Source organism: Falco rusticolus, chromosome 12 (assembly GCF_015220075.1).
Source record: "Falco rusticolus isolate bFalRus1 chromosome 12, bFalRus1.pri, whole genome shotgun sequence".
Taxonomy (NCBI): Eukaryota; Metazoa; Chordata; class Aves; order Falconiformes; family Falconidae; genus Falco; species Falco rusticolus.
The window spans coordinates 16,698,809-16,716,347 of record NC_051198.1 but is presented as its reverse complement, the minus strand read 5'-3'; the positions used below and the strand labels follow the sequence as shown (position 1 = coordinate 16,716,347).

The following is a 17,539-nucleotide window of genomic DNA, read 5'->3' as shown; positions in this document are numbered from 1 at the left end:
GAGTAAAGTTTTCAAGGTGAAATTATATAGATCTCTTGAATTTCTAAAATGCAGCTGAAGAGAAAGGCTTCATGTCACCCTGTTTGTAAAACCACTTCTTCTCCATACATTTAATTTTATAAACTTCTTTAAAGTGACATAACTTTGTAAATGCTTTAGAAGCAGTGTGGAAACTGTGGCTTTCACTCTCTAAATCTGTGTTCAGAAGCTCCTGAGTGCATGTGATAAAGTAACTCCACATGAGGTGCTGGAGCGTAGGCACAGGGTGGGACTTTCTGCTTTGCAGTGTTCGGTAGTCACTGTTTTGCAGTTGCCTCCTGCACAGACTCAGGACAGACAAGAGAACCACTCTGCCGTTTGAGGTTGTAGGAGGCTGCAGGGGTCCCAAGGACCAGTCTTACTCAATGGACAGGCTGCAGACAAAGAGGGAGCGGAGTACAAGAGGAACTGGCATGGAGCTGGGCTGTATCACTTCTCATCTGGTGTAGACTCTGGAAGGTCTTGGAGCTGTGGCCCAGGTTAGGACACGCCTCTTACTGCTCCAGTTTGTGCTAGTGCTGGCCCCCAGGGCAGCTGTCGCCAGCTCCCAGGCATCTCCTGCTTTCCCTGCAGTCACGCTGCTGATGGGGAGCTGAGAAACCACCACCAGGTTTGGCTTGTATCTTTCTGAAGGCACTGGACAGCGTACACTCTCCTACAACATACCTGGCCTTTTCAATTCACTTTTGCATGGTGAGTTGATGAGGGTTGGGGGCTTAAGCTGCAGATACACCAGCTGGCAAGGTGCATGTTGTCCTGCTCTACTCCTTGGGTTTCTTTTGTCTGGAAGCACCTATGGGGCTAGAATATAGGCAGGAGGGCACGGAGATGATGTGCCAGGCTGGGCCCCTTATAGGGTTATACTTGTGTTTCCAACATGTCCAACAGTGCTACTGGGAATACTGGCTGCCTGCAGTGCAGGTAGCATTCTGTGAGAGAGCGGAATAAGATGCCACTAAAACCTGAGACACTACTTGTTCTGAACAAATAGGTGTCAGGGAGATTCATTCTGAGAGATGCTAGTCACCTCATGACAGCAGAGTAGCGTGATACGTTTCTTTCTGTACTTCAGGGTTGAATTACCCAAGTCTTCGTTTCGGAAAGGGGTGAGGTAATGGTTTAAGCTCTAGGACAAAGTGTATTGATTCCCATTTTTGCTCTGAGACAAGCTTTCTTCTAACTTTAGGCAAACTGTGCATTTGGAATTGTAAAAGAGCAATTATTTCCTTACTTTTATTGATGATACCTGATGCTCTAGGTAGGTGGGAGCAGCCTGGAGAACACAGGGCATGCTGTTGCTGTTCTTCAGGCCACGCAGCAGGTACATAAGCTCTTCAAGGAAGTGGGTTTTCTCTGCTGCTGTGGAGCTCACATCTTTGGTTATGAAACCCATCTTTGCCTTAGCATAGGTAGGGCTGCTGTACATCTGGGTTTTCCCTTTTCTCAGTCTTCCTTCCAAGAAAACTCCTATCCAGGCTTTTGAATCGCATAGCAAATAGTGGACCTTTGGTCCTGTGTAGAAAGGAGGCAGGAGGTGCAGCTGGCTTTGGTGTGGTGTGAGGAAGGGAAGTGTTGATGGCCGGTGGGAACACCGGCAGGTCTGCAGGGAATTGGAGAAGACCCCAGACCCAGCTGCCTGTGCTGGTCATTCTGCTAGGGAGAGCCCCTGGGGGTCAGGTCAGGAGGAGATGCCCAGGACATGACAGGAATAGTGGTTAGTTTGACTCTGGAAGCTTTTGTTGCTGCTCCTCTTTAATACGGAAAGGCCATGACTATTTTAACATGCTTCTGAGAGGGAATACTGACTGAGGGGCACCTGTGTGTGTCTTGGGACTGTATGGAAGAGTTTAGGAGGAATGGGACATGCAAGGAGAGATCTTGAGAGAAGAAAACTTCTCCATGAGTTCAAGGATGAGAGAGTTTGGAGGCATCAGGGGTCAGTAGTGAGGATGGTTGGAAATGTGAAAGAAACTGTGGCCCGGGTGGGATGGGGGACTGTGGCAGAGCAACTTGTGTCATCTCCTCATTGGCTGACCAGACCTTAGCAGTTTCTTGGACCAGAGCTTTCCTCATTCCCCTTCAAACCTTCTGAAATGTGGCAGCCATGAACATGTGCTGTAAAAAACAGTGTTGGTAGAGCACATTGAATCAAAAGGGCTATATAACTGTTAATCTTAATAAACGTCATTCATTAATGGTAACCTGACAGCAGAAGTTTTATGGGCTTTCTTTCTAACACATGCTATTCAGACCACCCACTGAACAGTGTATTGCTCTGCAGTTGCTTGCTCCACCCTTTGTATGGTGGGATCCCAGTTGTATTCTTGTGTGTTCTGGAACTGGAGAAGACACAAAACAATCTCCAGAGCAGATTAGTTGCACAAATCTCTCTCTCAGTAGATTTGACCTACAATGTTAACACACTGGAGGATAAACTCTTTATGATCTTTTTTTGGTTTACTGAAAGATGGTTGTGTGCGAGGAAAACTATAGCAGAATCCTTGTGAATTGGGGGGGGCAGAGTTAAAATAATCGAGATATTAACAGCTGAGGAAAACTGTTCCTTGTAAAGTGCACAGCCAGGGCTGGTTCTTTGGCACGTTACCTCTGAGTGTGGGAAGAGTGTGTGTTCACATGCACATGTGTGCACACGTGTGTCTGTGGAGGTGGAAATGAAGTTGCTAACTTGTTGCTGATACATGATTATTTATTTCCTAGCACTTCTTTGTATATTTCACTGAAATACCTTGCTTAGACTCTGTAACCGCATTGTCTAACCAGCCTTTCTTATTTCCTCCTCTCTCCCCCTCCTCCCCCAGTCAGCATATGCTGTGTCAGTGCTCAAAGAGTGTGCTAAACTGCGACCTACAGATCCCACCGTTCCTCTTCTGGCTGCTAAGGTCTGCATTGGGTCACTGCACTGGGTAAGCAAGCTGATGCAATTCTCATTATGTAATGGGTCAGGTGCTGCAGTGACAGTGCCACGGTGTAGTTGCAGTGAGGAGAAAGGGAATCCCTGTTAGAAAAATTACACACATGCATGCCTTCTCAAAAAAAGATGAAAATCCCAGGAAGAAATTTTGCAGTGAGTCACTGAAATGTGTTTTGCTGGCACATTAAACAAAGGAGGAGGGGGGGAAAGCCATAACGGCTGTTCTGGGGACTGCTGCTTCAGCTGAGTGCTGAGCTGAATTGGCCACTCTTGTAGCCCCTGGAAGACAAAAGTTAATAATTAAATGGACTGGTAGTTCAGGTCTGCTGGACAACTTAGTCATTTGTTCTTGAAGTTGCTGTGTCAGTGTTTTCTGTTCTGGTTGTGTTAATGTATGTCCCAGAAGCAGAGTGGGAGTGGAAGTCTGTGCCTGTGAAATTCTGATTATCCCGAGAAGCAGAAACATCTGTCAGTCTTTTGCTGCTTGGTTTAATTAATCGAATGGCAGCCTGCTGTTTTCACCTGCCCTCACCACAAGGTGTCCCTGCAGTCAGTGAAGGTTTCGAATTGCTAATACAAGTAAAACAAAGATGCAAGAAAGCATGAAAGAAAATACCAGAAGTATCTGCCCAGATTTTGGTTAAAAGTTGTAGGGGCTAGATTTGCTGTTGTTGTGTCCCTCTGCCTGCCACCTCCCCATCCTGTACATCCCTGTCTGATGAAAGTTGGTATTCAGCTGAACTTGACTGAGTTGTGTCAGTTTACACCACCGTCAGCTAGGAAATCTGGTTATGTATGTTTTTGAATGAACTATACTGTTCAAAGTATGATAAACTTACATGTGAGTCAGCAAAAGCTGGGAAGGATCTTTCTCTAGGAAATAATCTTTCAGGTCTGATGGCCTTGAGAGGAATCCTTGCTGAGCTACCCAGCCTACCTCTGTTATCTATATAGAGCAATTTAAATCTCTTGCACCCTTAGTTCAATATCTAAATTTTAGGGGCTGAAAGTCACTCAGTGATATAACATTCACAGTGAATGTTTTTGTTTGGTTTGTTTTTTTTAATAAAGCAAATAAACCTTATTTCTCTGATTCTTAGAGATGTTAACACACTTTGAAAGCCAGGCATTACAACTGTGTTGAGCACTCTTATTAGTACTCCGATGAAGTTTTCAAAGCAAGATCAACTTGTCATTAGTCTAAAACATCAGCAAGTACACTGATGAATTTTACTCTGTAGGCTCTGAAGCTAGAGGAACTTTGTGAGCTAAATTCCTGCATTCACTTGGAGCTGTAGTGGGGGACTGCAAGACCCTAACAGATTCCCCTGGCAATTCTGCTGTCTCAAGGATTGCTGGGAGGCAACCCCACCCCCCAAAAAAAATAAGCCCAACCAAAACTCAGGAGAACAGTTGTATTAAATGTGAGGAAATTCTTTCTCTGAAATCAGGCTGATTTTTGCCTAGTAGCCTGAATTTTAGTATAGGAGGCAAATTTGGGATGTCCATATTACAAATAATCTTTCACTCCTCTGTCTTCTTGCTCTCTGAACACTAATCCAACAAGGGGAAGGTGGTAGAGCCATGAAGTCAATGAAAGACAATATTCTTTTGGACCTGATACTTACAAACAAGGAAGAACTGGCTGGGAATGTGAGGTTTGGGGGCAGCCTTGACTGCACTGACTATGGGGTGCCGAAATTCAGGATCCTGAGAGAAGGCAACAAGGCAAATAGTGGAATGGTCCATTCAGGTGTGCTTTGACCGACTGACCACTTCTAAACACAAATAATGACTTCAAGAAGGCTGTGGTCTCTTGGTACTTGCTAAACACGTGGCCTCTGCTGTAACTAGCCTTTGAACAAAATTGAAATACAGTGCATGCATCTTGTGAGACTCCATGCTAAAATCAAGATCCCTGGGATGTTCTTATGTTTAACAGGAGCAATTGAGTTTTAATGGAGGCACTCTACCAAACTCTGGGTCATTGATGTGTGTTGAGGTGAAAGGACAAGGTTTCTGTACCATAAGAAAAGAAATGGCATAGAATCCCATTTCTTTCATGTATTACCCTGGTGTTTATGCAGCTTTCACTACTGAGGACTAAATTTCAAATGGTGCTATTAAAGTCTCCCAGCTGTGAAATTATGAGCCCACACTGAAGATGCTGCTATGGGCAGAGTCAGGATTTGCCCTTCTCATTGGTGCTTCTCCACAAAACCCCTTTGGATCCACTAGCACAGCTAGCGTATTAAAAATACCTTATTACAGAGACACTTAGGAAAGATAAAGAGACCGTAGTTCAGTCCCAACTCTGTCCTCAGACAGTCCAGTATCTCCAGACTTTCTCATACGTGGCAGCAATGGTCTAACCCTAAAAAATAGGAGCAAGAAGGGAAAAACGAGCTGGTTTTGATTACTGCAAAGTAGGAGGGTTTTTTCCTCTTACCTACTGCCTTTTAATTGTGTGAAACACTGTTCAGTGTTATTCAGTCAAACCCTGGCTCAGAACTGGGGTGCAGTATGAAATACAAATGTGATTTCACAAGAAGGTAATTTTACTGCAGTTATCTAGAGTGCAACCTTATGAACTAAAACCAAATTTAAAATATTTGTCTCCCTTCTTCCTTTCACTCAGTGCCCTGTGCTCTACCCCGATACCAAACTTGATGATGGTATAGAAGAATTTTAATTAAGGGGAGTCAGATGGAAATTAGAGAATCTTTTAAAAGAACTGAAATGATAGGTTCCCATATCTCATAGGCAAAAGGGATGCTTCTGATATTACTGGCAAACTCCTGTGCCTAATAAAGACCTTCCTGCTTAACAGAGCTGTTTTTCTAAATGTCATCCTTACAGTAATTATTTGCATTTAAATTACATGGCAATCAAATCAGAACTGAATCATTTAAACTGGAAGTGAACGAGCTGATCAATGTCAGTATAAATAGAAAGGATAGACGTGGCATGGGAACAGTCTAATGGACAAATATTAACAGTTACAAATACTCAAATACATCTTGCTTTTCAGAACATATAAAATATGATTAATTTCTCAATTAGGAAATACATCTATGTACTGGATTGCTGGGTAGGCAGGAAAAGGGTAAAACCAGATCACCATTTATCCAAATGAAACAGCTAATTTATATGTCCTGCATCTGTCTGCTATGTGCTTTTGGTGCAATATTGTACTCTGTTTATGGTCCATGGACAAGCAGTACTTTATTTAGTCTTATTTCAGTTACTAGCAATAAAAAAAAACCTAAAAACATTCATGTAGCTGAATAATTACAGAATGTTATGAGGAACACAGAACAGTTTCTTTCCTGATTAATCTAGTAGTCACTTAACTTGTTTTGCTGGCTTTGTACATGGTGTCTCAGCACACTTCAAGAACCAGGGAAAACAAAAAAAAATAATTGAAAGGTACCACATGGATTTACAGCACTGACAATGCTCAGATCACATCTATGAAATTATCTCTCAAAGCAGAACAAATCAAAGTAAAAACGTGTACATTCATACTGTGCCATGCAAATCAATATATAACAGAGCCTGATGTGGAAAAGAACTAAATGCCCCCAGCTTTTGTTGTGACAGTATGACCAGATTATTAGCTGATGTAAGTTGGCACTACTCCACTGGCATATTACTGGCACCGTGCTGGGTTATATCAGCAGATGAGCTGCCCCATCAACCAGTAGCTTTCAGGATTGGGCCTGCCATAAACAATCAAGTGATATAAGCAATGTTTTGGTTACCTTTTTCAGAATTACAGGGTTTTCACAAATTAAAAAAAAATGCAGAGTGAACAGTAAATCGATACTTCATTAATTGTAAAGCTTATCCAGTTGTCCTGGAGTAACAGAAAAGCTCCAAAACTAGTGCACCTATATAGACCACACTTCTCTGGTCAGAATGTGGTGGGACCTGTACTTAAAGCTCACAAGATGCAAAAGTTTTCAGCAAAGTTGGAACTTTTGTACTGTATTTGGCCAGTTACACAGGTGTTTAAAATGTCTTTGTAGTAGGCTCAGAATTATTTTTGAGGCAGCATGCTACCTAGCCTTCCAGTTTGCTGGAGTTTCAACGCAACAGTTTGCTGAACTCAAATATGGATGATTCCAGCCAGGAACACAAATCCCATTTTTGATTAGTCAGCTGTTTTTTAGCTTTACAGAATGCACTATGAAGTTTTTGACTATTGAAGTTCAAAGTATTATATTTTCGTAGGAAAGTTGATGTAGCTTAAAGTGGATTATGTCCATACTGAGGTTGTCCTGCCTTGGTCCACTCTCAATTCAGAGTTCCACTTACTAAAAGGCTTACTGCAATTTCCTCTTTCACTCAGCCTTCCCTGGCATGTCCTCAGCTGAGTGCTCACTTGCCTATTTTGGCAGTGACTTTGAGCTGCAGCATGAGTTGTTGTTTTTAACATTTTAATAGTACAATACTGTAAATTTCACTACTAATCTATGTTCTCCAGAACCCTGTTATGGCAGGTGGTGTGAAAATACTAAAACCAGAACTTTTGCCTACAGGCAAGTGTTAAATAGTGAATTTCTCAAATTTTTAGGAGCCTTCTTTAAAGGCATTTAGGATTCTTATGATGCCTTTATTACGTTTTTTACTCCATTTATTTCAATGGAAGCAAGTTGAAAATTTTGTAAATACATGTAGAGACAAATGGACTATAGTCATAAGATAGGCTTGAATCTTCTAGGACTCTGGTCTGACAGAGGGTAGGAAGACATGAGGCAGGTTCTTACTGTTTTCATTGCCCCCAGTTGATACAACAGAAATAGTGGGGGTGTGTTAAACTTGTGTAGCACCAAATGATGCCAGTATTACCAGCCAGTATGAGCTTTTGGAGGGACTTCAAACCGTAGCAAAAGCTGCAGTGCAAGATGGTGCTGTGCCTCTCAGACATTTCCCTTATTTCTTTTAACTCGCCCATTCTAGTGTGCACAGTGAAGCGCTATACTCCAGTATTTTGCTGGGAAGACAGAGATCACACCATCAGTCAGGGAAAGGGAGAAGAGAGTGGGGTCGGGCCAGGCCAGACCATGCGTGGAGTCATAAAAAGTGAGTAAGACATACCATGAGGTCGGTACCTCAGGGCGGGGGGAGATTGGCAGGATGTAGATTTAGAGCTGCATACTTCTGAGGCAACAGCTTCTCATTCATTACTTTCACAGACCACTTAATCCGAGAGTGCTTCTCTCTCCTTCTGTCCGTTGTTGACCCTGTCACTATAGATAATAAATGCTGAGCATGTGCTTGTACCCAGTCACCTAGGAGCCCTGGAGTTGCATGGAAATGCTTAGGTCTTACTGCAGTATGAATAATATTGAAATATCAAATCTAGTCACGTTATTGGAGTTTTTCTGCCTACTGAGTGGATGTTCTAGAGGACCGACATCGCTAGGGCAAGAAGCTACTGAGAAAGCAGTGAATGGTAAGGAGCTATGAGAGTTTTCTACCATCTTTTAAAAGGCATTCTTGCTAACACCACAGCTACTGATACTGGCGCAATCCCAAGGCTTTTAGACATCAAAAATGACCAAGTATTTTGCCTTCTATGCATCTCCTTTGTGAACAAACCACTCTCGCTACAGTGGAGGAAAGGCCTAAGTATTCCTAAGTGCTTGAGGCTGAGCTTACATGCAGAGTAAGTTGGTGAGCTTAGCACTGACACATGGATAAAATGCTGACTAGACCAACAATAGAAAGCATAAGATATTTTTTTTTTCCTGACATATGTAACATGATTTGATTTGTATACTGTAAACAGCTGCAGGACAAAACCTTTCCATTATACTAGGCCTTATTAGCCACTTTCTTTCCGTGCGTTTTTCTTCTTATTCTCTTTTTTCCAATATTTAATTTTTTCTCCTTTTTTAATTAGTCACTGTACCTACAACCCAGTACAATGGAAATTATAAGAGGTCATCAATTTGACTAGTTAATATCTTGAGTAATTTTGCATAAATACACTTTCTGCAGGATTTGGGTCTCGTTATGTGCTTGGGTATCACTCGGTCTCACTGGTGTCCAAACTCCCCTGCTTCACTAACCTTGTCTGCTGTCCTAGGTCCAGTGTCACTTGATGTTTCCTGCCTCCTCCCTTGAGCACTCCTCTTGGCACTGTAAGGTGCCATGTCCATACTGCTGTACATCATCAATTTGCTTGTCCTCAATTGTTCTAAATCCATGCTGGTGAGAACTGCAGCTCCCACTTAGTCCTGCAGGGTGTTGATTGAGTGGGGTAGGGTTTGAGCTTTTCTAAAAACAAGCTGGGTGGCAGTTGGAAACCAGCTGGGTGGCGACAGGCCAGGGGACAGCACCTGCTGTTCCCCACTCCCTTGTCAATATTGCCCCCGGGCTTGGCTCAAGCACACACCAAAACCTGCGGTCAAATAACGAGGGTGTATGAAACAGCCACTCTGTTTCAGGGAAAACGTCCGTCAGGGTTGCACAGCTAACAACTGTTCCTTTTCCATCAAAGATGATGGAGAGGATGGAAGGAGGGAAGAAACCCAGACAACCCCACAGCATTACAATCTTACCAGTGTCAGGGCACAGTTTGGTAGCCTGTGTGTCTCCAGGTGCCAGGTACGTGCTTGTTTCTGGTGTGGTGGAGAGGTTCCTTAGCTAAGTGCTTCCAGGTGCCTCCTGACAGTTTATACAGCTTGAGTTCAAAATACAAAAAGTTCCTTTTAAGTTATCCTTTCCCCACACCTGCTATCTGAGTTTTCATCCATGTAGGTCTTGGAGGCAGGGAACCTCTCCCTGCAACCTGTGGTGCTGCCCTTCTGTCCACCAGCTATGCAGTGCAAAGTATGCAGAAGAATGTAAGAATATAAGGGCCAAATTGAGTAGTATCTGTGTGTCTTGGGGACTTTGTTTTTTGCTTGCTTCTGAGAGAATAACAAGTAGTGATTCTAAGGAAACTGATTTCAAGCTGTTACCAGCACTCTTGATGCCCAAAGAGTATCTTTTCCGTGGTGTTGGGAGCTGCCTTTGGCACTGCTAGTGACCTGGTGCATTTCCTAATCACAGAGTGGTGCCTGTCCCATGCCTGCTGTGGGGGAGGACGTGGCATCCTGTGGCTTAGAGCTTGCTAGCAAGGGTCTATTAAGTTGTAATAAGAAGTTTTGATCTGTGTTCCTTGCCCTTCCAATGCAACATTGTCACCTTAAGATTTGAGTACCCCTCTGATGAGAATGAACCGTTTAGGTTCCCTTCATATGGAGGCTGGCCTCTGTCTGTGCAGTAGGAGTAGAAATGGACATCTTGACTCTTCTGATAAACTTTCTGCCACATAGCTCATTTGTGTGTACTTTGAGCTCACAACTTCTGGAAGTCCTGCAGGATGAGATTTGACCTACCTGACACCACATGGAAAGAGAAGAAAGGGGGAGCAGCTCCTGCTGTTTCAGGTCAAGTGGCAGCATGCAGGAGCTCCAGCTGGGAATTGTTGTATCTGGTGGGACTCTAGAAGGGTTGATGCCTCATTTGGAGGCCTTCCTCTCTCCCTTTCCCATCATTACAGCACAGAGTGACATCTCATATGCTTAAGGACCCCTGCAAGGTACAGCTTTACTGGCAGATCACAGCTCAGGCTTACTGATGGTCCCTTGCTCAGGTGTATGGAGAGGGAGTTTTCATCCAGACTGCAATCTGGTAGTCCTTGCAATTCAGTTGGCAGGCCCAAGTATGCCCCAAGGGGACGTATTCCTTTTTCAGTTAGTAGTTTCCAGAATCATAGTTGACTAAGCAAGAGGCATCCATTGGGGAGTGGGAATGTCACAGTGGGTGGCATGAGTGAAAGGTTTGGCTCTTCACACTTGTCCAGAGTGACTGAAGAGTAGGAGAACGGGAGGGGGCAGATGGCAGCTACAGCAAGGCGGGCAGGGGAAGTAGCCGAGTGCTGTAAGAAGGAAAAGTAAATGCTCTCATAAACAGAACCAGCTGTGCTGGAGTTTGCAAGGCCACTTATTTTCAAAGCAGCCTTCGGCTGACCCAAGTTTGCATTCATGAGAATTTGTGGCTGGTCAAAATGTCATTAATGTTTAGTATGAATAAATGTTTACAAGAATGTTTGTGCTAGAAGTGCTTTTTCAGCCATTCTGAAAAGTTGTGGGTTTAACTATTCATGCAGTAGATTAATCTCACATTCACAGGTGGCCCTGGATAACTGTCAGGCAAGAAAGCTGAATGGTGTGCTGCTGATTTATGCAGTGTAGGCCATCAGTCAGAGACTGGAAACACCATCAGGTGACCATTCAGAGAAACAATGGAGCAAAATCTCTCCCAATTTTAAATGTCTCCATTTCAACTCAAAACCTTTCATTTAATCTCTTTTTTTTCATACACTCTACCCACCCCTATTCTTGTTCACTCATCGTTAGAATTCCTTGTATAGCTCTTTTCTTCATCTAATGAAGACTTCTTGGATGAAAGTGTGTGTGAGGTGCAGAGGAGAACAATGAAGGGAGTGGGAATACAGCTGTTTATGGTGGCAAAAGAGGTGCATAATTAATTTTTTGGCTGCAGAGATTTCGTGTCTTACATAAAAGTTCCTGAGAGCTGCAGTATTCAGTTAGTGTTTCAAGGGAAGGGGGTTTTTTTGGTTGGTTTTTTTTTTTCTTCTCTGTAGCAAGTCACGGGGCATTTTCTTTTTCCATTGTCTTAGGCTCTGGCTCAGAACATGCTTTAGTATGTGTTGGGGAAGTCAGCAGGGCTACTGACAGGATTAAGAAATCTCCTGAACAAATCTCAGTCTTCCTGGTGTGATCAGAGTTTAAAGGGTCTCATCTGAGCAGCGTTGAAGTCAGTAGGACTATTCCCAGTGTTTTCAGTAGACTTTGGATAATGACATGTAAGGCAGTCCTTGCAATGTAGTCGGTAGCCCCAAGTATGTCCCAAGGGAGTGAGTACTCCTGTTTCAGTTCGTAGTTTCAGATTCGTAGTTGACTAGGCAACCAGCAAGACTAACGCTTTTGTAGTGCTTTCAGGGAAGAGTTTGATGAGAAAATACATGTTGGTCATTGGGCAGACTGACCGGAGGTTTCAGAAATTTAGGAACTGTTGGTCTACATCTAGTTTGAATTGTATGGCCTCAGGGAGCTGTGCAGGTGAGGAAGAGACCCAAGCAGTGGAGATTGCTTCTTCACTTGCACTTTTCAGCTTTTCTTCACACTTACGTTAACAGTAATTTTTTTATGTTTGATACCATCTAATAAATACCAACTCCTTTATTTATGAAGCTGTTAGTTAATGTTGTCACCTGAATGTCTTCGAGTGGTGTAACTAGGAGGCCCGTTGACTGCATAGTGTATCAAGTCAAGTAGATTCTGTTCATAGGCAGCATATTAACAAATCATTGCAGAAAGGGAGTTTCTGATCTGCTGGTATGTTTTGATTTCAGTTCATTATGGGTGACTCCTTTGAGATGTTAAGGAACACGAGGTGCTGACATCTGACAAAGCTGAATATTAAGTGAGCACGTTTCAGTTACGTCTGCAGTACTTGCGCCTAAAACAGATGGATTTCAAACAATAATGTATTTTCTCAGAATTAAACAACCCCATCCCAGAAAGTCAGTTATCATGTGATAAAAGTTTCTAAAAGGATGATTTTCCAGTGTCTGGTTATTGATTAGGGATGGCTCTGATTGTGGTTAACAAGATCTGCAGACTGTCTTTTACAGAAATGAGGTCTTCCTGTAGGCTGTGTCTTTCAAGTATTACTTACAGCTTTTGCCTGCACCTTTCCAGATATGTACAGTCTACAGTTCTTAGTCTTTTCTGTGTAAAATGGGTGAGTGATGTTATGAGAGTTTAAAGTTAGAAATGAGAAGCACTCTATTCTGTAATAAATTTTTTTGTTTGTTTATCATTAACTCAAACTGTAAAGATACTAAAGCTTCATTAGACTTAGATCTGCGTGGCTGGCTAAAAAGGAGCGTTGGGGGGAGCAGCCTGTACTGTAGTAAAAGAGACCAGCTTATGTATTTCACCAGTTTGGAGACTGATCCTGAGAGGTCATGACTGCTTTCTCTTCCCATTATTATCTGTAATATAAAATGCATTTTCAAGGGAACTGTGTCTTCGCAAATAATGCAAAATGGGGCTAGTGCAGCATGAGCTGCTAAGGTAGTGTGGTGTTTCAGATCAAAATTTGTGTCCTGGATTTGTTGCCACCTTCTTGTGGCAGCAGAATTGCAAGCAGCAGCTGAAAGCTTGCAGTGAAGTTTTGCTTTCTTGTTTTACTTTTCTAACACTTTAAAAGGAAGTAAAATTTGCTGAAGTTTCAAAACATCATACAACGAAACTAGATGGTCTTCCTTTGAAGGAAGAAACTTGATAGACCTTTCAATGCACTGCTAGGATAGTATATTAGGCAGTCGGTCCAACATTTGTGTTTAAGGTTGCATGATTGCAGCAAGCCTGAAGGGAAATACAAAAATAAGATAGTGTCCTTCATTAACCTTAAACATCTGGAAGTAGTTTGGGGTGGATGCTTAAATCGAAACCAAAACTTTTCTCAAAACTGTGCATGTGTACCAAGGTCTGCTAATCTGACCTTCTACGTCCTCCTTTCTATGAGTGTTTACTGTGACCACTGAAGGCCTTTGTATGAATGGCTCTCGGATCACTTACAGGTAAGTTTAATGGGGTAATCTAATTGTAGCAGGTACAGAGGAAGTGCCTATAAGTCTCATTCTACCTATTTTGCAGCTGGAAGAAGGAGAATACTTTGCTAAAATGGTGATAGACCTGGGTGAGGATGCTGGAGAGTCCCTAGCAAAGGGTTACCTGGCACTGGGCCTGACATACAGTCTTCAAGCTACTGATGGTGAGTTATCCTGTTTGTCAGGAACGTTGTATAGAGAGCATCTGTTCAAAGTCTTTAGTGCAAGCAATGGAAATTTATTAGAAACCCTGCTTTTATTGCTGACTGGACATGAAAAACAATCAGATTGCAAGACAGATAGGGACTGTTCACTTGCTCAGAGAACTGTCCTCTGTGGTAATAAAAGTGAAGAACTTACGTAAAGGAAGGAATGCAAATCATTACTTAGGAGGTGATAATCTGACTGCAGCCGACAATGCTTAGTGTGCTTTATTTGAGTATTTTTAATACATTTCTTTCACTTATTTACACAACAAGAAGTCAAGCTTTCCATCTATTTTCTGTTTCATTCATATGACAAAATACATATCTATTTTGTCACCCACTGGTAAATCACATAAAGAAATACAGTCCAAGAACTGGAGTCAGAAGTGCTTGACTTCAGTTCCTGGCATGATACTGATTCCTCGCAGAGATTCAACCTCTCTGCGATGTTGTTTCTTTCTGTGCTTAGAAGTAAACAAGATAAAAAGATCTGCCTTGCAGGTATGTGTGGATATTGACTAGACACAGATCACTGAATGTAAGGATCTATTTTATTGCTGCTTGCTTGGGTTTTAAATGACTGGACAATGGGCTCTTGCTGGTTTGGTGCTTGGTGGCCAGAAGGGCTTGAAGTCCCAGTGTTTGGGAGAGTTCTAGCTCTGACCTTCATCAAGCTCACAGGTGGGAACAGTCTTTGTTTCTTCTATGACTTCTAACATAGGCAGAAGGCCTCCTAACATGGTTTCTTTGAATAATGGCTGAGCTAGTACGTTTCCTAACCCATCTAGGAGTTCTGCCCCCATGCAAGCAATGTCTTTTCTGTCAGATGGGTCCCATAGAAGCAAACCAACTTCTTCCAGCAAATGAGCCTGAAACAAAGCTAAAATGACTGTATGGTATCATGGAAGTATGTAGGCCTTGGAAGTTACAGCAGAATTCTGCAAGGCATCTATATGAGGAAGTGGCTTGTGCTCTTCAGTAGTGCAAGTCAGTGTATTTTTTCAGTCACCCTTATCTGATCAGCTGTTCTGAGAACTGGTTTCTAACACGAAGGCTAACAGGCACTGTAGCTCTCTTCAGTTCCCCATTTCTATGCCTCAGAACACTTCCTCCTAGAAAGTTCTTGTCAAGAAACATATGTCCTTCCTAGACTGAACTTTCTCATATATATATATATATATATATATATATATATATATAAATTTTTTTTAAGTTCATTAAACATTGGTTTCTGCTTAACAGCCTACCTTTTAGGGCATTTTGCCCAGACTTTGTTTAAACTGTCCCTAAAGCTACACAAGATCTCAGAGACTATTTTTGGAGATAGGTGGTTTTCTCTATTAGCCCGTTATGATCAATTTGTTATTCTCAGTATGGAAAGAAGGTAGTTTCTAAAGAATGGAGCTGTAGAGGAATGTGCTGTACTCTAGCTCTAAAAATCTTTGGTGCAGCAAAACGTGAGTTGGAAGCTTCTTCAGGAAGGGAAGTCTTCTCTGAGTTTTCAAAAGACTGGTTCAGATGTAATGTATCCTTTTTAATGTAAAGGAGACAGTCTTCACAACAAATTTATTGGATTTTTTTTTCCAGATTAGCATCTGATTTATGTTGTGAAACAGTGAAAGATCTGCCTTCTCCTTGTATCTCTAGCCTTTAAGTCAACAGGGCCAGTCACTCAGTTATTTGAGGGAAATCTGAAGAGTATATTTCAATCTTTCAGGTTATATTTTATTAAAACCATTTAGTCTTTTCTTTCAAAAGCATACTTATGATAATCATAAATATGAAACAGCATTTTACTAGAAAACATCAAATTTGCACTAACGAGACCTTTTTTCATTAGTATCATTAAAAGATAGCATATCACAATGAGGAAGCAAGAGTAGAACTTGCTGAAAGCATGATAGCAACTCTTCTATGTAATCCTGCCTTGTACTGTCAATCTTGTTTATCATTGTGTTTGTACCAGTTCATAGCAACATATGCAGGCACACAGTCAAAAGTCTGTATGAATATATGATTTCTATAACTTTCTGCTTGAGCTGACTTTCAGTGAGTCAGCATATTCAATGGTAGCAAAGTGTTTCAGAAGTGTTTGTCCAGTTGCCTTATAAAGCTCACAGTATTATATCAAGATGCCTTCCATTCAAGGTCAGGCTTTCTTATTTAATATATCCTTTTAGCAAATACTTCTCCTGTGTGACAGAGGTACAGAGGAGTTATATTAAAGCCTTTGTGACCTGCAAAAAAGCACTTGCTAAAAAGTGGAGTCAGAAGAGAGAATCCTACTGAATGACAATTCAAAGAACTTGTGGGAACATTTGGTAATTATCAAAGTCCCTTTACAACTATTAGATTCACTCCTCGATGAAATAAGACTTCCTGGAACTTATGCTGGGTAGCAGTATGTGTAGCTTCCTTGTTCTTAATGTCTTAATTATGTGTTTCTTGAAATAAATCTCATTGAAGTAGCTGAAAGATGTGTCCTCAGAGGAAGTCATTGCCACTTTTGCCTCACTCTTAGAAGCACAAATCTCTTGTTCGTACAGAATGTCCATCTGTTGCTATGCTAAATTTTTTGCAGATCTGTTCCCAATGGGTCAAAGTCAACAGCAAACCTTTGTCTTCCTCTTGTAGTTCCAGTTTTGACATAAGCTGTATTGTCAACTTTGCCTCCCTTAGGTCTGAAGAATACTTTGAACACAGGGAAAGGTGAGATGAATTTAACAAAGGCTAAAGAGGAAAGACTGGTTGAGAATGCATTATGAAATACAAGTCTCTTCTAATCTTAACATCACCACCTCACATTTTGTGAAATCTTTGTAGATTTAACAGACCCTCACTCTTTCAGAGATGAGAGTGTGTGCTGTGTCTGTCTTCATTTAGAATTTTGGTGTAAGGCCATGGATCAGGGACTGAATTGGAAACTTTTTCTGTCAGTCCTTGTGGATTTTATAAATAACCTGTATTCTGACAGCACTGATTTAATGTTAAAAAAATAAAAATAAAAAAATAGACATTGCTTATTAGTGAACAAACCCATCATTGTTGCTTCCGGAGAGAACAGTCAACACATACAATCTTTATAATTCTGGGTGCTAAAACTGTGCACCTTGCTGTATTAGGTGTTAAGACACCTAATGTTTTTTTGAAACCCATTGATGTGTGCAAAAGGGTACATGCATATTGGTGTTTTGGTGAAGTCCCTCTCTCCATCATCCCCACTTATGTTGTGATTCACATAATGGAACACTTTTGTACTACACAAACTGAATTCTTTCCCATAAAACTAATGTGCTACATAAATAGGCCTGATTGTGCTGCAGCTGCTAGTGAGTGTTCAGTCTGTGGGACAACACTAAAACTAAACCCCGTCCCTGTCTTTGTAGTGTTGATGCTGATCCTCAGCATTGTGTTTCACTCCATGCATTCACACTTACTGTGCTGCACCTGGTTACTAACACAGAATGTGACCTCCTCTGTTTTCAAATGTGACTTGAGCTTTGTATTTAGGTACCAAAATGTTGCTGAAGATCCTGTTGACTTTTAGTAAGGCTTCAGCTCTTTTAAAAAAAATTATTTTAAAATAGTGCTTTAGAAAATAAATCTTGGGCTCCTAAGGTGGCATTTGCAGAAGTACTGTGTCTTACAGGGATAGTTGCT

General features: G+C 41.7%; 1 protein-coding gene across 5 annotated transcripts in view; it reads left to right on the top strand.

Moving 5' to 3' along the window:
* Window positions 1-17,539, top strand: part of TTC7A (tetratricopeptide repeat domain 7A) — a 172,098-nt gene that overhangs the window by 49,318 nt on the left and 105,241 nt on the right. For 3 of the 5 annotated variants that reach the window (XM_037405029.1, XM_037405026.1, XM_037405030.1), the window contains 3 exons: window positions 2,859-2,963; window positions 13,720-13,837; window positions 16,559-16,588. In XM_037405029.1, coding sequence (XP_037260926.1) covers window positions 2,859-2,963; window positions 13,720-13,837; window positions 16,559-16,588 — 253 coding nt within the window. The remainder of the gene's footprint in view (window positions 1-2,858; window positions 2,964-13,719; window positions 13,838-16,558; window positions 16,589-17,539) is intronic. The other 2 variants (XM_037405028.1, XM_037405027.1) reach the window with 2 other exon arrangements.